The sequence below is a fragment of the Globicephala melas genome, chromosome 12, assembly GCF_963455315.2.
Source record: "Globicephala melas chromosome 12, mGloMel1.2, whole genome shotgun sequence".
Lineage (NCBI taxonomy): Eukaryota > Metazoa > Chordata > Mammalia > Artiodactyla > Delphinidae > Globicephala > Globicephala melas.
The window spans coordinates 59072587-59090655 of NC_083325.1; the positions used below are offsets into that span (position 1 = coordinate 59072587).

Genomic DNA, 18069 nt, shown 5'->3' on the forward strand with positions numbered 1-18069 from the left:
TGAAGAGCTAATGCCAGAGGGAAAATAAGGACCAAAAGAGCCAAACAAAAGAAAGTTACAGAATATGAGGAAAAGTAATGCATGATTCATGGCCCTTTTCCAATTTCTGTAAGAATCGAATTACTCCTTCCTTATAAATTAAAAGTTTGTATAAACTTAATGTTTCTTTTTGCCGCAATACTGATTCCTATAATTATTTTTAAATTGGATTAAAATAAGTTTTCAGGATATCAGAGGTGTAACCCTCCATGGCACTTGATTTTGTTTTGTTTTTAATGTCTCTTAAGTCTTTTATTCTATAGCAGTCCCCCTTCCCCTACCTTTTTTTTCCCCATCATTAATTTTTTACAGCCATGGGTATCAAACTTAAGCATGCATCAAAATCACCAGGAGGTCTTGTTAAGACACATTTTGCTGGGCCCATTCCCAGAGTTTCTGATTCAGTAGGTCTGGGATAGGACCTGAGAATTGACATTTCTAACAGTTTCCCAGTTGATACTGAAGCTGCTGGTCCTAGAGCCACACTTTGACTACTCCTGTGTTATAGAAATCATTTTGGCCGATTGCTTCCTATGTGTTACTTAACTTGTTCTTTCACCTGTATTTGCTATAAATTGGTGTTTATATCCAGAGGTTTGATCATACTCAGGTTCAGTTTTTTAGACAGGAATGCTTCACATATAGTGCTGTACACTTATTGCATCAGCATCATGAGGCATATATTATGTCTGGTTGTCTTTCCCACTTTTGATTGTCTTAAAATAGATTAGTGGGTTCAGGAGGTGTTCATTTGATCCCCTCCATTATCACTTTCCCTGTCAATCTTTTTTTTTTTTTTTTTTTTCCCAGTACGCGGGCCTCTCACAGTTGTGGCCTCTCCCGTTGCGGAGCACAGGCTCCGGACGCGCAGGCTCAGCGGCCATGGCTCATGGGCCTAGCATGCGGGATCTTCCCGGACCGGGACACGAACCCGTGTCCCCTGCATCGGCAGGCGGACTCTCAACCACTGCGCCACCAGGGAAGCCCCCCGTCAATCTTTTATTTCGTTTTAGCATTCATAGATAATTATTACCTCTCTCCAGGATTTCATTAGGGTTAAAAGGTGGTGATTTTCTAATTCTATTATTCCTTCTGCATTTGTTAATTGGAATTCTATGGAGAAGAATTTACCATCATGGACTCTGGCTACTGTAAAGTACAGTAAGATAAATATGTGATTATTCCCTTTGTTTGTCAGTACTCAAGAGTGATGAGCCAGTGTGTTAGCAGCCTCCAAGAGTGAATAATGAAGGGTTTTGGGGAGGTGTAGGGTATCGTCATAAACGAATGGATTTTATGTATTTGATGTGTTTCATTCCTCTGCAATAATTGTTCTCTCTGATGTTCAAATCTTAGGCCAGTGGGAGCTTCTTTAAGTAGGCTCTTGGGTGCTTTTGCTATAATGATAGTTTTTAAAAAATAACTCTAGACCTTTTGCGTTGGTGCCTACACGGAGGCAGTGTTGAGGCAAGGATACAGACTACCATATGGTCAATTTTGATGCCAGCAGAATATCTATCATAGTAGTCTAGGATTGCTGAAAAAGAGTACAGGATCATGGAACTAAATTTCAATTATTAGGGAAAGCTTCCTTTAGCTTTAAGAAAGTCAGTGAAGTTTTGTTTGTTTGTTTTGTTAGGATAAGTCAGAAGCTTTTATTTTCTATTGATAGAGTATAGAGGGATATTGTCCACAAGATACATAAACCTGTTTTTCATGATGCAAATTGTACTTTCAAATAATTACTAAAGATAATGCTGAATTGAATCCACATCTCTGTTGCTTTTCACCATGCTCTGAGAGGTATTCAAGTTCACCTAAGTTTGTTGCTAGAGTTTTATGGGTAATTAAAATGATTTTTTAAAAATTCGTTTTACCGTGTTGTACATTATCCCTATATAATCAGACATTTTCCTGTGTACTGATTATAAGCTTGAATACAGTGTCTGTGGCTGATTTATCTTTGTATCGCTTTAGCCTAGCATGGATCTTTTTATATAAAAGGTGCTCAGGAAACATTTATTGAATAACTGGATGAAGGAATGAATGAATGAGTGGGTCAATCAATCAACTTACCTACCTGATTACTACTTACTATTTCCAGTGGACCCAAACATTATTGTAGCTCAATGCAACTGCCACCATTTCTTTCTCTGCTTGGAACAACACGTTCTGTACCTTAAACTTTGAAATATTGAAAACCTCCAGTTTATAATCTATGGCCTTTATTAAAAATGGATAATTTTTCAGACAAAATTTCTTCCTCCAACGTGGAAATTACTTCTGAACTCTGGTTATCCCATTTTCTTATGCTGTGGTAAGCTTTTATGTATCTTTTTTTTTTTTTAACAAACCTATTGTCTAAAATGCACACAGAGGAAAAAAAATCTAAATCATATGTAAGTTGTTACAATACTACATCGAAAACCTTTATACTCTCCTTATTTTAAAGGAGCCCTCATGATACTCTCAAAGAATAGAAAAGGCAGTCTGACCCAAGTGGTGTTGCTGAAGATTCCCAGCTTTCAACCTGTGGTGACCATGACTACCTTTTCATCTCCAGAGTGGTGATCCTACCAAGAAAGGAAGGTTACGGTAGTAAGGGATTAAGGCCTTGCTACTCAAAGTGTGGTTTGTAGAGATCACCTGAGAGCTCATTAGAAATGCAGGTTCTCAGGCCCGTTCAGATCTGACTCAGAATCTGCATTTTAACAAGATCGCCAGGTGATTCATGTGCACATTAAATTTTGAGAAGCACTGGACTTATGAAAATACCTACTCATTTTGTTCTTTTTTTACCCTATAATATGGCTAGATTGAGGTAACTAAAGTGACCATTTAGCATCATTGTCAACTCATGAATTTTTATATATTTGACGTATCGATTAGAGAAAAACAACTTCATGTCTGGGAATTCCCTGGAGGTCCAGTGGTTAGAACTCTGTGCTTTCACTGCCGTGGGCCCGGGTTTGATCCTTGGTTAGGGAACTAAGATCCTGCAAGCCACACGGCACAGCCAAAAAAAAAAAGGAACTTCATGTCAAAATGACAAAATTACAGTGACTTCCAAAATACGAGTATGTCTGGCTGTAACATCCATCATCATCTTGTTGATATCAATGACTTAGTTGTCAGGGAGGAGGTTCCTTTCCTCTCTCATTATGAGTATCCATCCGTAAGGCTCAAAGAACAACCTTCTCAGATGTCCATTCAGGCTATATAAAGAAGCAGCTTCTAGTAGGGAAGCTTCCGGAGATGATTCCTAAAATTAAGGGTCAGGTTTAAAATACCATGAATACCTCTTCTTGCTGGCTTTTGAGATTGTAAAAATGAGATTGCGCATCAGCTGCAATAACCCAGTTTAAGCAATGTTTGCTAAAAGCTGTGTATGATACCCAAGTTTATCAAAGTGTTTTGGTTACACTGACTTGCAAGTTATTGCTCTTAGGTGGAAAATAAGCTGATTGCGAGAGGCATTACAGAGTTTGCACTGAGTGCAGCTTTGCAGTGGAGAAAGTGAATGCTGTATGTCTAAGCATCTTCTGTTCTCCACACTCTGCTTCTTACTGTTCCAGTGATTTTTACTCTCTTTTTCTTTCTTCTATTATATAATACTCCATCTATCCTTTTTTTTGTGGTACGCGGGCCTCTCACTGTTGTGGCCTCTCCCGTTGCGGAGCACAGGCTCCGGACGCGCAGGCTCAGCGGCCATGGCTCACGGGCCCAGCCGCTCTGCAGCATGTGGGATCTTCCCAGACAAGGGCACGAACCCGCTGTAGCTTCTTATTTGTAACTTCTGTTACCTGCATTACACTAAAAATTTTTTCAGTATTCTTCAATACTTCATTGCCTTTGTATGTTTTGGTTGGAAAATAAGTAGCTGTAAATTTCACATGGATTTGCATATTTAAATAGGCCAATAGACAGGTATCAATGTAAGTCCATTTACTTAGTAATGACACATATAGTACAGAAATTTTAGAATCCGATGCAAACTCACCTGAGGGATGTAACCTATTCTTATTAAATCACTAATTATTATAGGTGAATATGATGCAAAGTGTTAATCCAGTTTTTATAACTGTGTTGCTTTAAAAGGTAGGATGAAAACTATGCTGGCCTATATTATAACAATGTATTTTTAAAAATTAATATCTAGGGCCTTAGGACTTTTAAGAGGCCTTAAAAAGTTTCTTCTAACTGCTGGTTGTACAAATTATGAGACAGTTGACAGTAATTGAGACAATACAAACAAGCTTCTAGTACCAGTGCCGTTTTTGTGACCCAAAATGAATTTAAGGTTCAACATTTTCTCTTTTTAGATAGCTATTATAGAAGAAAAAAATTATTTCAAAATTGTCAATTTGACAGGAATACTTCAAGAGACTGACAGCACAACAGAGAAGTGAGGCAGAAAGAGCTGATTGTTGTGGTACTTAATCCGGAGACCGTCGGTAGCCACCTGCAATCACAGGATTGTTGCAAGGATGAACTAATTCATGTAGAAGTGCTCTGAAGAGTTCAGAGCTCTGCATGAGGGCTGAGTTGTACAAGAAGAGCAACATCATTTTTATCTGCGTGCTTGTTTGGAGGGAGGATAACCTGGAAAGCTGAAGTTCTGAAGAATAGGGCCTGAGTTGTTTTCTCCTGGGGCATCCACAGCATGGAATAGCCATTTCTGGACTAATAGTGAGTGGGGCTCACTCAGCCCACCTTCACCCACACCCCCAGCTTAGCCCGCTCATATCCAGGAAGGAGCACCTGCTTCACTCAGGGTCCTGGGGTGTTGCAGCAAGCTGTAAGCTCTCCACACATAGAGGACTCGGAGGGGAGAATGCCTCCCGCTGGTGACCCGCTCTCCCAGGGGCAACTCCAACAGCATCCTGTGGTCACGTTTCAAGAAAGCTGTTAATGGTTGCAGATTAGTTGGGAATACTCATCCCCTGAGGCCAAATATTTGGTATCTCTTGTTAATAGGTGACCGTTACATCCCAGCTTGCCCAGGACAGTTGTGGGCTGTTGTCCTCGCGTAGTAATTAATAGAGCTCCCTTTCACACATCCTTAATAGAGCTGGATGATAAATAAGATGGTCACTCTAATGAATTTTGTTTTTGCTGTCATTCAAACGTTTTTCCAGTTTCTCCAATCTGCAATATTTGTGCAACCTGCATTGTGATTCTTGGGGGGCAGCCGTTCTTATTAGGAGCACTCTGAGTGTTACCTCGTTCAGGGTTACCTCCTACTTGATTTACAAGGTTGTGTTAATTACTGCTGTACAACAGAGTGACTCCGTTATACATATATATATATTCTTTTTTTATATCCTTTTCCATTATGGTTTATCATAGGATATTAAATATAGTTCTCTGTGCTATACAGTAGGACCTTGTTGTCTCATTCAGGGTTTTACCTCTTACTGTTTAAATAGGGCTCAGTAAAAAGTGGAAAAAATAATTATATGATACTGCCTTCTCAAAAATATTTTTTTCAGTTTTCCTATCCAATAATTATTTTAATTTCTTTCCTAATATAGTAACTTTTTTTTCTTTTGGTATAAGATTTACAAATGAAAAAAATGGCAATTTAAGTTTTTAGAAAAATGAAGGAAAACCGTATTTGTGTTTATCTCACAGGCTTTGTTTATCATATAAACTAATAGTTAAGTATTCATTATGCTTCGTTGTCTTGATGACTCGGGGAAATAATTAAATATTTTCTTACAGTGTATTCACAGAGATGTAAAACCTGAAAATATTCTAATAACTAAGCAAGGAATAATCAAGATCTGTGACTTTGGGTTTGCACGAATGCTGAGTAAGTAGCAATTTTTTGCTAACTTATCCAATTCAGATGATTATGAAATGATACAGTTAAAATTCTTACTTTAGATACTGAATGTATGCTGATTGTTATATTGTTATTATTCAAAAAGGGAAATTTCACTGTAACCTTTTAGTCAGTACATCAGTTCACACTTCACCTCCATCCAATCAACTACAATTTATTGGATGTCACATTTATGTACTTTGTCCCATAGGAAAGGAAAAGAACTACAAGATGCATTTCTGGTCTTCATGCACTTATAATCTGAAGTAAAAGAAACAAAAGAATAATACAAGATGACAGGCAATAAAGTACTAAAGCGAAAGGGCAGATGGTTCCCTGGAGGGAGATGTTAACGTGGTCTAGAGTGGTTGGGAAAAACTTTGTGGAGCTGATGAGACTAGGAGAGTAAACAGAAAATGACAGAGAGGATTCAGAGACAGTGCTGAGAAAAAAGAAGTCATCCCAGAGAGGGAGGAACCAAGGGAAAGGGGGACAAATAATGACGTCTCCTTGAATCTAGAGCTGTGCACCAGGCAAAAAACATGCATTAACAACAGGTACACTGCACGGGGGGCATACACATAATCAATATCCTGATAGGACCCAAACACAGGTGACTTGACAATGCATTGGGAGGCTGGTTTATACTTGAAGTTACACTGTAGAAATTCTCCCTACCCCCTCGCCCCGGTCCTCTCTTTTTAGGATTATATAGATGTTAACTAGCTAAGGTACCTTTGGAAGTTGAATGTTTTTTAATTGAAGTATATAGTTGATTTACAATATTATGTTAGTTTCAGGTGTACAGTATAGGGATCCAGTATTTTTGCAGATTATACTCCATTATAGGTTATTACAAGACAACGGGTGTAATTCCCTGTACTGTACAGTATATTGCTTATCTATTTTATACATAGTATGGGGAAGGTGAATTTACTATCTGAGTACTGTTTACTCGATTAGTGCCTCACTGCATGAACTGTTAGGAGTATCGTGGCTTCTGAGAATTACTAAAGCTGATCTGAATGCCTGACTGCTCTTGGGAGTAGCTCCTCTCTTGGGAGAATGTGACCCACCTGATCTGACTGATGCATTTGCAGTTCCAGGAGATGCCTACACTGATTATGTCGCTACAAGATGGTACCGAGCTCCTGAACTTCTTTTTTTTTTTTTTTTTTAACGTCTTTATTGGGGTATAATTGCTTTACAATGGTGTGTTAGTTTCTGCTCTATAACAAAGTGAATCAGTTATACATATACATATGTTCCCATATCTCTTCCCTCTTGCATCTCCCTCCCTCTCACCCTCCCTATCCCACCCCTCCAGGCGGTCACAAAGCACCGAGCTGATCTCCCTGTGCTATGCGGCTGCTTCCCACTAGCTATCTACCTTACGTTTGTTAGCGTATATATGTCCATGCCTCTCTCTCGCTTTGTCACAGCTCACCCTTCCCCCTCCCCATATCCTCAAGTCCGTTCTCCAGTAGGTCTGTGTCTTTATTCCTGTCTTAACTCTAGGTTCTTCATGACATTTTTTTTCTTAAATTCCATATATATGTGTTAGCATACGGTATTTGTCTTTCTCTTTCTGACTTACTTCACTCTGTATGACAGACTCTAGGTCTATCCACCTCATTACAAATAGCTCAATTTCGTTTCTTTTTATGGCTGAGTAATATTCCATTGTATATATGTGCCACATCTTCTTTATCCATTCATCCGATGATGGGCACTTAGCTTGTTTAAATCTCCAGGCTATTGTAAATTGAGTGGCAATGAACATTTTGGTACATGACTCTTTTTGAATTTTGGTTTTCTCAGGGTATATGTCCAGTAGTGGGATTGCTGGGTCATATGGTAGTTCTATTTGTAGTTTTTTAAGGAACCTCCATACTCTTCTCCATAGTGGCTGAACCAATTCACATTCCCACCAGCAGTGCAAGAGTGTTCCCTTTTCTCTACACCCTCTCCAGCATTTATTGTTTCTAGATTTTTTGATGATGGCCATTCTGACTGGTGTGAGATGATATCTCGTTGTAGTTTTGATTTGCATTTCTCTGATGATTAATGATGTTGAGCATTCTTTCATGTGTTTGTTGGCAGTCTGTATATCTTCTTTGGAGAAATGTCTATTTAGGTCTTCTGCCCATTTTTGGATTGGGTTGTTTGTTTTTTTGTTATTGAGCTGCTTGTAAATTTTGGAAATTAATCCTTTGTCAGTTGCTTCATTTGCAAATATTTTCTCCCAGTCTGAGGGTTGTCTTTTGGTCTTGTTTATGGTTTCCTTTGCTGTGCAAAAGCTTTGAAGTTTCATTAGGTCCCATTTGTTTATTTTTGTTTTTATTTCCATTTCTCTAGGAGGTGGGTCAAAAAGGATCTTGCTGTGATTTATGTCATAGATGTTCTGCCTATGTTTTCCTCTAAGAGTTTGATAGTTTCTGGCCTTACATTTAGGTCTTTAATCCATTTTGAGCTTATTTTTGTGTATGGTGTTAGGGAGTGATCTAATCTCATACTTTTACATGTAGCTGTCCAGTTTTCCCAGCACCACTTATGGAAGAGGCTGTCCTTTCTCCACTGTACATTCCTGCCTCTCCTGAACTTCTTGTGGTAGATACCCACTATGGTTCTTCAGTCGACGTATGGGCTACCGGTTGCGTTTTTGCAGAGCTCCTGACAGGCCAGCCACTGTGGCCTAGAAAATCAGATGTGGCCCAACTGTATCTGATAATCAGAACACTGGGTATAAGTGGCATTTTATGGCTTACAGAGTTGCTAAAGTGTTATAGTAGTGGTATGTCACTGTAATGAACAATAAGACCTTTCTTTCTTCTCCAAAGTGCTACTCAGGATGGCTGGTCTGGGTTGTAGCCAAAGCCCAACCCTTTTCTCAATGTGTGGAGCCATAACTTGTGTCAGTGAGGAGTTTTCAGATGCCTTTCCAAGTCAAGTCAATTAGCCGTGGAATAAACTATACATTTACTTACCTTATCAGCCTAAGATAGGGCTAAGGGTATGAGTCAGCTGCATAGAGCTTACTCTAAAGATATTTACTCAAATGCACTTTCTATCCTCTGTAAAAGAGGAATTTTCCCCTTTCCTCTAGCACAGGGGTCAGCAAACTTTTTCTATAAAGGGCCAAATGGTAAATATTTTAGGTTTTGCAGGCTATACAGCCTCTGTTGCCACTCCTCAAATCTGCTTCTTTATACTTAAGAATTTACAAATTACTTTCACACACACCATCTCTTTCAGTCTTAAGAAAAGCCCATTAAGGACATTATAACATTTTTCATTGTGCCTGGTTTTACCAATGAGGAAACTGAGGCTCTGGGAGCTTCCATGAGTGGCCTAAAGCCCTACAACTAGTTAAGTGCAGAATAAGAATGGACTCAAATGCTCTCTTTCATGAGCTTTCATCACGATGCAGCGTCCTCAGCCCTTGTCTACTTCCACCTGGTTGGAAGAGAACATAACCCAAAAGATCAGCTGCAGCTTTACGCCAGCAGCATGGATGGAAACAAAGTGATGGGTGTTTATTAATCCCTTCCCATGGGCTCTCCTGGCAGCATGGCTGCTGGGCAAGGGAACTACTGCTGTCTGGTCTGATGCAATTCCCTGTGTGGTCCCAACACATTCTGCTGGAGAATTCCGCAGCATGAAAAGTGTGGGGTAGAGTATCACTACAGGCCACACCTTAAGCTTCTGCTGTTTAATTGATTTCCTGCAAGGTTGTGGAAATTTACATTAGGCAGATGTTAGACAGACGAGTCTGAATCCTGGGTCTGTCACCTAATGGCCGTGTGACTTTAGACAGCTGATCAAACCTCTGAGCCTCATTCTCTGACTGGGACAGTATAAATGAAAAATAGCGACAATTGTGAGATGGTTATGAGATTAAATGGGAGCATATGTGTAAAGCCCTCCAGACCACTTGCTTACCTCCTCTTCTGGTGGCGGCTGAATGGCAGACCAAACCATGTGTGGCAAAGAGAGTTCCTTGGGAGCATTGACCTTACCTGAGAAGGTATGTTTTTGCAATGACCCATTCCTCCCAAATCTGGAGGGAATGATCAGGCTCAGTATTTCTTTCACATCTGGACCTCAGAAGTTAACCATTTAAGCATTATGTTACTTTTAGTAAATTTTTCATGAGTTATGTGGTTTGTATTTAACAGGAAAACTAATCCCAAGACATCAATCTATCTTTAAAAGTAACCAATTTTTCCATGGCATCAGTATTCCTGAACCAGAAGATATGGTAAATTGCTCGATTCTGGTGTTTTGTTATTTGTGTTGCTACTTTCTTTAAAGGGGTACTTGTTTCTTCTTTAATGTTTGTGCTTTGGGCTCCTGTTTTCCTTACGACACACTGACACAGGTCAAAAAAACTATGTAAAAACTACATAAAATGAACCAGGAGAATGCTTTAAAAGTTTACTTGCCCTATGTATTCAAAGATTAGTTCAATTTTAAATTTGGAAGTGAAAGTATGCTTAGTTCCTTCATAAATACCGTGATCCTTTTATTTTTTTATTATTATTTTTTTTGCAGTATGTGGGCCTCTCACTGTTGTGGCCTCTCCCGTTGCGGAGCACAGGCTCCGGACACACAGGCTCAGCGGCCATGGCTCACGGGCCCAGCCGTTCCGCGGCATGTGGGATCTTCCCGGACCGGGGCACGAACCCGTGTTCCCTGCATCGGCAGGCGGACTCTCAACCACTGCGCCACCCGGGAAGCCCCCGTGATCCTTTTAATCAAAACACTCTGGTACCTTGCCCTGAAATAATTATTTTCTCATAAACAGTACTTACCATAGTTGTCTCTATTTTGAAAAAAAAATGCATTCTCTATTTTCTTCAGCTTCTGACACAAAGCTCAAATCAATAGAAACTATTTTTTCACAACATATATTTCCACATGGAAGGTCATTCCACAAAATGATCCTCGTTGTATCCAAATCAAAACTGCAAACCACAATGATCACCTCTGCACTCTTCCTGTGGTCTTTGCCTTTTTGTGGGAATCTACCAATGACTACTTGACCCTCTTACTCTCTGTAGTCATTGATTTCCTGTCTGTGTTACCTAAGTTTGGGCTATGATCTTTAAAACTCTGTATGATCTAGATTCTGCCTGTAGAATGAAAGGACGGTCAGGGGAAGCCTGTGCCACGCTCCAGCTGTGCTGGAGGTGGGGAGAGTCTGCTAAGCCAGGTCATGATTTATGGCACCTGTGAACCATCAGATTCAGGTGGTCCCAACTTCTCTAAACACCCTGTTCATCTTAAATTTATTTCGTATAATACCTTGATTTATGTACTGGATTTCTTTTTTAGTATATTTGTTAAGGCTTTTAACAAATACAATAAGAGGTTAAAAGTTGAATTACAAGTCTAGAGGTTGAATTACAAAAGATTATTTATATAACATGTTTGATTTAAAGACTAAAATACAACAAATTCACATGTACCTGCTGCCTAGTTAAGGAAGGAGAATATTGCCATTGACTTGGAAGCTTCTTACTCCCCATGTACTCTTCCTCAATCCCATTCTCTTCCCCCCTTACTATTCTGAATATTGTGTTCATCATTCTGTTGCTTTCCGTAGTGCTCTTAATTATGCAGCTCAGTGTATTTTCATTAATGCTCAAAGCATTTCTGTAAGTAGATCAGGCATCCCTATAAGTAGATATTAGGGTACTGTTGTAGGATTTCAGAAGGGGACATTTAGCACGAACATTTACCAAACACTAATTGCAAAACACCGTGAAGTTAATAGCTTCAATTTTTCCCAATACACTATACAGTAGTGTAAAATTATGTAAAAATATGAATTTAAAAAATCTTCAAAATCTAACCTACTAGGGGGTCTTTCTCCAAAGTATTCTTAATGCTAATATATTTAAAATATCCATTACTTTGTTGTTAGGTAACATTGAAATGCTTTACTTTGTTTTTTAGGAAACTTTTGAAGAAAAGTTCTCAGATGTGCATCCTGTGGCTTTGAATTTCATGAAGGTACCTAAGCATCAATTATAACCATTATTGACTGCAAGTCATAATGATTGAAGCTGGTAACTCTAGGCGGGGTGGACAGTAGGGCAAATAATGCCAAGGTAAAAATGTAGTCATTGAAACAGTTAAGGAACTGTAAAATAATTACAGTTAAAGGAACATCAGTGGTTTAAACAGTAATCTTTCTAACATATCCATTAAAATTAGTAGAAGATGAAAGAGTATAATTAAGGTCTGCCATGATGAAGACCATACTTCTGCATTCATTAGGAAATTTGACTGTTAAGTCAGTATATTCAAGACTATGGAAATTTATGAGGATAAATGTACTCCTTAAATTTGAAGATCAAGAATTGTGCTGTAGGGCTTCCGTGGTGGCGCAGTGGTTGAGAGTCCGCCTGCCGATGCAGGGGACACGGGTTCGTGCCCCGGTCCGGGAGGATCCCACGTGCTGCGGAGCGGCTGGGCCCGTGAGCCATGGCCGCTGAGCCTGTGCGTCCGGAGCCTGTGCTCCGTAGCGGGAGAGGCCACAACAGTGAGAGGCCCGTGTACCACAAAAAAAAAAAAAAAAAAAAAACGAATTGTGCTGTAGAGGGAAGAGATATGGGGATATATGTATAGCTGATTCACTTTGCTATAAAGCAGAAACTAACACACCATTGTAAAGCAATTATACTCCAATAAAGATGTTAAAAATAAATAAAATAAAAATTTTAAAAATAAAAAGAACTGTGCTGTCCAATATGGTAGCCACTAGTTACATGTTACTATTGAGCACTTGAAATATGGCTGATTAGAATTGAGATGTACTATATTTCTATGAAAATTACTTTAAAAAAGAATATAAAATATTTCATTAATAGTTTTTAAAATATTACATGTTGAACTGATAACAGTTTGGATACACTGGATTAACTAAAATTTTAAATTGCATTTTAAAAACATCAGTAGAAGATCAGGCAAAATCAGAACCATGCAGACACCAAATATAGCCCCTGTACCAGGGCCAAAAGAGATAGTCAAACAAAGGACCAATTCTAATAAAAAGCAGAAGAAACTCATCTATGACCAGTATGCCATTCATGCTTGACCAACTGAGGCCATGCTAGAAAGTGTGCCTCTTCCATTCAGTGTGGACGCTGAAAGCCTTTAGTGGTATAGGGATGGAGATACTAGTATCAGTATCTATCTTTAACAACCAATTAAGTTATATTTATAGCAATGACTTCCATACCACTGATCAGAATGACTACTCATCAGAATGAGCTTTTTAAAAATATACATTCCAATAAATAACCTCAGATTTACAGAAGCAGAATCTCTATGAATAGGACCTTGGAATTTGTATCGTTAAGCCTCCCCTTAGGTGATTATGATAAGCAGCCCAGTTTGAAACTCTTCTGATCTAGAAAGTAGAGCCATCTGGATGACCTAGAGTCAACTTTGTAGACCAGCCTTTGTGCTAGCGCTGGTCACTACCCAGGTGCTATCCAGGGTGCTGGATTCCTTCAGTATGAGTCCCCCTGAGACTCAGAGGCCGACACCTCTGAGCTCTCAGACTGCCCTTACCACTGCTCCACTGGACCTCACCTGCCTTCTACCTGTCTCACTGCTCTGACTTGCCCTAACCCAGCACTCTGCAGGCCCTGTCCTGGAAGTCTAATTCTCCAGCCTTGTTCTGGACAGGTTGTTCTGACCCGCCTGCAATTTAGCAACCCCCCCCCCCCCGAGGGGTTGGTGGAGGGTAGGTCAAGCCCTGTAAGCCCAATCCATTCTCAGGTGGCTTCTCAAACTTGAACAGGTATTAGATCCACCCTGAAGGCTTGTTAAACACAGATTGCTGGGCCCCACCCCCAGTGCTTTTGATTCAGTAGGCCTGGGGTTGGACCGAAGAATTTGTATTTCTAGCAAGTTCCCAGGTGATGCTGATGTAGCTGGCCTAGGGACCACATTTTGTGGAGCCCTACAAACTATTTGCTTTGACAAGTGATAAAGAAATGTCATTGGTGAAACGCACCTGACCTACATTTACCCCCTTTGAGACATTGAATGTTCATCAAATCTACCCTCAAAAGACTTTGAAAGGGCAAAAGAAGAGCAATTCCAGTTATTAACAAGTTCCAAGTACTGGATAATATACAAACTTGAAGATTTTCTAAACTCGTATTTGCTCTACCAAGTTGTTATTCAGAGTTTTTGGGCACAGTAACAAAACAGGCTCCTCTTTTAATATCTTCTTTGCTCTTCCCGTCTTCCATAGGAGTGTCTGAGGATGAATCCAGATGACAGGTTAACTTGTGCCCAACTCCTGGAGAGCCCCAACTTTGATTCTTTTCAAGAGGACCAAATTAAAAGAAAAGCATGTATTGAAGGAAGAAACAGAAGATGTCAGCAGGTACCTCCATTCAAAAGTTAAAGTGCTATAAAAATGATTCTTTATTTTCCTTCTCTACCTTTCAAAGTGAGACTAGGCGGGCACCAAGATCTTCTCTTTGCACTGGTTTAGTTGTATTTGTTTGTCTAATAAATATTGGTGATTGATGTCATAAAACCATAAAACTATGAAAATATACAGATTGTCACAAAATCTTATTCCAAATACACTTAAGTTATTGCACAATTCTTTTCTTACACTGATTCAATATCCCCCCTGCCAGGTCATGTACCCAAAACACAACAGTTTTAAACAAGTAAGCCCCAATTACAGCAGAACTGAGTTTGACCAGCATTATGGAAGAATCCCGGTACCTTCTGTAGCCTCCAGATGCCCAGTAAAGGAAACTTGACTCTTCTGTCTTTTCACCTGTGGCAGGCACCTTAGTCTGCCTTTCCTAGGCTTTTCCTGGTAGCCAAGGGCAAGCTTTGGACAGATACAAAGAGCTGAAACTCAGATATCTGAGAACCATATCCTGTCCTAAAATGTTCCAATATTGTAGAATAATACAGTGAATATAAAGACGAACACTGATTCTGTAGCTTATTAGGCAACTACCATTTACTTGCAAAACTCTGAAGTTAAAACATAAACTCCATGAAAGTAGGTTTCTTTGAGGTTGGATTTTTTTCTCCTCACCTGTATCCCCAGCACCTAAAACAATGTCTGTTACATCAAAGGTACTTAATAAATATTATCCAAATAAATAAGTAGGTGAACATTGCTTATTAATAAGCCAAGATGGTAATTTTCCATTTTTCAGAAACTGACAATTGTCACATTTTGCATTTGCTTAATCCTCCACCTCTGATCTACTTTTTTGTTCATTTATTTTCTCATTAGCATCTTTACCATAAAGGAAGAAAGTGGTCTCTTTCAATAGTTAAAATAGAAGTTTGTTGGGAGAGAAAGATGTATCCAAAATCTTTATCCAAAATAAATATCCAAATTTGTATTACGTAGGTCATTTTACCTTTAACTGTTCAAGTTACATGTTTGCAAGTTAAGCCCAATAGAGTTTACTTAAATAACCAAAAAATTAGGGTTTGTTCAAATGAGTCTGAGGCAGCAATTTGAAATACAGTGTGAATTTTGTGTAAAAACACTGTCCCCTCAAAAACATCTCACCAACTTCCCCAGCTTTGTCCTAGGAGGGTGGATGGCGGCCCTGATCCATCCTGCATCTTGGTCCCTAATCCACTTTCCACCACGCTCACCTCCAGGTGGGTGAGAACGCTGCTCTCCCTTTAAGTCTCCAGTTCACAGCTGTGCTGCCCTTTAATACTTTGTGGCCCAGCTGATACAGATCAGGGACTTTACAGAAGGCCTTCCCAAAGACCCAAGACAACAGAAAGAAAAGAAACACCAAGAGCAGCATGCACTTAGAGAATGTCATTTACAAAGACGATGTCATGTTCTCCGTGCTTAACCATCTGCATCCTGTCCATCTCTATGTGCTAGCCCCACCAGAGCCCTCACCATGAGACCATGCCTAGCCGCCTCCCTCCTCCAGGTGAAGTCCATAGAGAGCAAGGCCAAGAGAAAGACAGGGATGTCTTTAAAGTTCTGGTTTTCTTTCTGAGGACACACCTCTTTCCTAGACATTTTACCATATCAGAAAATAAACTAAAAATTCATAAAGATCTTTTCATATAGTGTGGTTTCACTTTGTAAGTTCAAATTTCTACCTAGCTCTTAGTTTCTGTATCTCTGAGTGGATAACCAGCAATTTCCCGAAGACTAAATATTGTTTAAAGTTGATAGTAAAGAGGTTTTAAATCTTTGCTGTTCTGCCAGTATCCTAAAATTAATACCCAAAATTGAAAATTTGAGATGGGTAGAATGTAGACTCTTAGAATTATTGTTTAATAGCTGGTGGACATCTATCTTTTAAACCCTGACTAAATACTCATAAATGAGTTTATTGAAATAAATCATAGTACATCTCTGAGCATCCTAGAGTAAATCATAGAAACAAATTTTCAAGTATCAGAGAATCACAATTTTTGGAAAAAGTAACCCTGTTTAATTTTAAAAATTGATGTCTTTTGACATCTTTGCACCATGTGTATCCTTTTTGTTTTATCACCTTTAAATCAAACTGTACCAATAAGAATTATTTTCAATTTACTTTCCTATTTTTGTCTTGTTCTGCTATTAGAATCAACTGTTGCATCTCATACCAGGAAGCCACATCTCCCCCACACCTGATGGAAGAAAACAAGTCTTCCAGTTAAAATTCGATCATCTTCCAAACATATAGTTCTTTCAAGTGGAAAGTAATTTAATAGGTACACATTTTTGTACCAGAGGAATAGGGATTCTCAGTGTTTCAAATGCAAATGAGCCATATGAAAATTAAGATGCTTTCTAGAATTGTTTTGCTCTGATCATTACTGATTCCTCTGCCCATGCTTTTTACATGCCAACTTTATCTTTTAGAACATTTTCTTTAAATGTTACAAAGTCTGAACCTGCACATATGGAGAAGACATTTTCAATTTCATCAGAGCAGCCCCTCTAGAAGCAATGTGTATCGAGAATTTGTGAGCTTATACTTTGATTTATGAGAAAGATTTACATTTATCATCTTGCTTCAGCTGACCACATACTGTCTTAGAGCAGTATCAAATAGCTTGCCTAGCTGTTGTTTGTGTAAGGAATAGCATTATGTTTCTGCATTTTAATTCACTCTTATTGTAACCAGGTCTGTTGAGTAATGCTGGTGTTTTATTTTGTGTTTTTTTATTGGTGTAGTAAGGGAACCTTGAAATGTCATCTAGGTTTATCCCTTAATTCCAGGGCAGACTCTACTTTCTCTGTCTCATAAGACATTGACAATTCTATTTTTAAAGCTAGCTAGAGAACATGCCATACATTTACATAGAAAATAGTGGATGAACTGCAAGGAATTACCATCCTTGTGACATCATGCCCTAAGGTAATTGACTGCTGACTCTACTGCTCTCCTTTGGTGCATCACAGTTCCTTATCCTTTTCTCCTCCTGACTAAATCATCTCAGTACCTAAACCTGTCCTCCTGGGTGTATTTTCTGCATTGTCAACACTCTCTTCCAAACATTTGCATCCATAGCCTCTATAAACTTGTGCAGCCCTACACTCGGGCATCATGGTCAGGTCAAGTTTGTAAACACGAGAGCAGGAAGATTATCATTCAATTAACTTCATTTTGTGTCTCTTATCCAAAAAGACACAGACAAACAAAACACCTCAATAAGTGAGCTGAGGGCTTCCCTGGTGGCACAGTGGTTGAGAGTCCGCCTGCCGATGCAGGGGACGCGGATTCGTGCCCCGATCCGGGAAGATCCCACATGCCGCGGAGCAGCTGGGCCCGTGAGCCATGGCTGCTGGGCCTGTGCGTCCGGAGCCTGTGCTCTGCAACGGGAGAGGCCACAACAGTGACAGGACTGCGTACCGCAAAAAATAAAAAAAATAAGTGAGCTGAATTTATGTTGAGATATTTTCCCAAGTAAACTTGACACACACACACACACACATACATACATATATGTAAATATATGTTTATAATTATAAATTTTGAAGCATCACAGTAAGATGCCTTTTATCCTGGACATCTAAAAATGATACAGACTGTTTGAAAGTACTTTTAGTTTGCTAGCAAGGAACTCATGTAAAATAATAGCATGAGGCTGTCTATCATCACTGTCTGGCTTAAGGCACAAAATAGTGATGTCTCTATCAATAAATATTAAGATTATTTCATTAAATTTTT

The 18069-nt window shown here is 39.2% G+C and overlaps 1 protein-coding gene across 1 annotated transcript in view; it reads left to right on the plus strand.

Annotated features, from left to right (window-relative positions):
- Window positions 1-17552, plus strand: part of CDKL4 (cyclin dependent kinase like 4) — a 55895-nt gene extending 38343 nt beyond the window's left edge. The window contains 7 exon segments of the mRNA XM_060309283.1: window positions 5764-5854; window positions 6967-7012; window positions 8458-8609; window positions 10045-10127; window positions 11828-11884; window positions 14142-14276; window positions 16477-17552. Of these exon segments, the coding sequence (XP_060165266.1) occupies window positions 5764-5854; window positions 6967-7012; window positions 8458-8609; window positions 10045-10127; window positions 11828-11884; window positions 14142-14276; window positions 16477-16578 (666 nt within the window). The 3' untranslated portion in view covers window positions 16579-17552.
- Window positions 17553-18069: the final 517 nt, after the last annotated feature.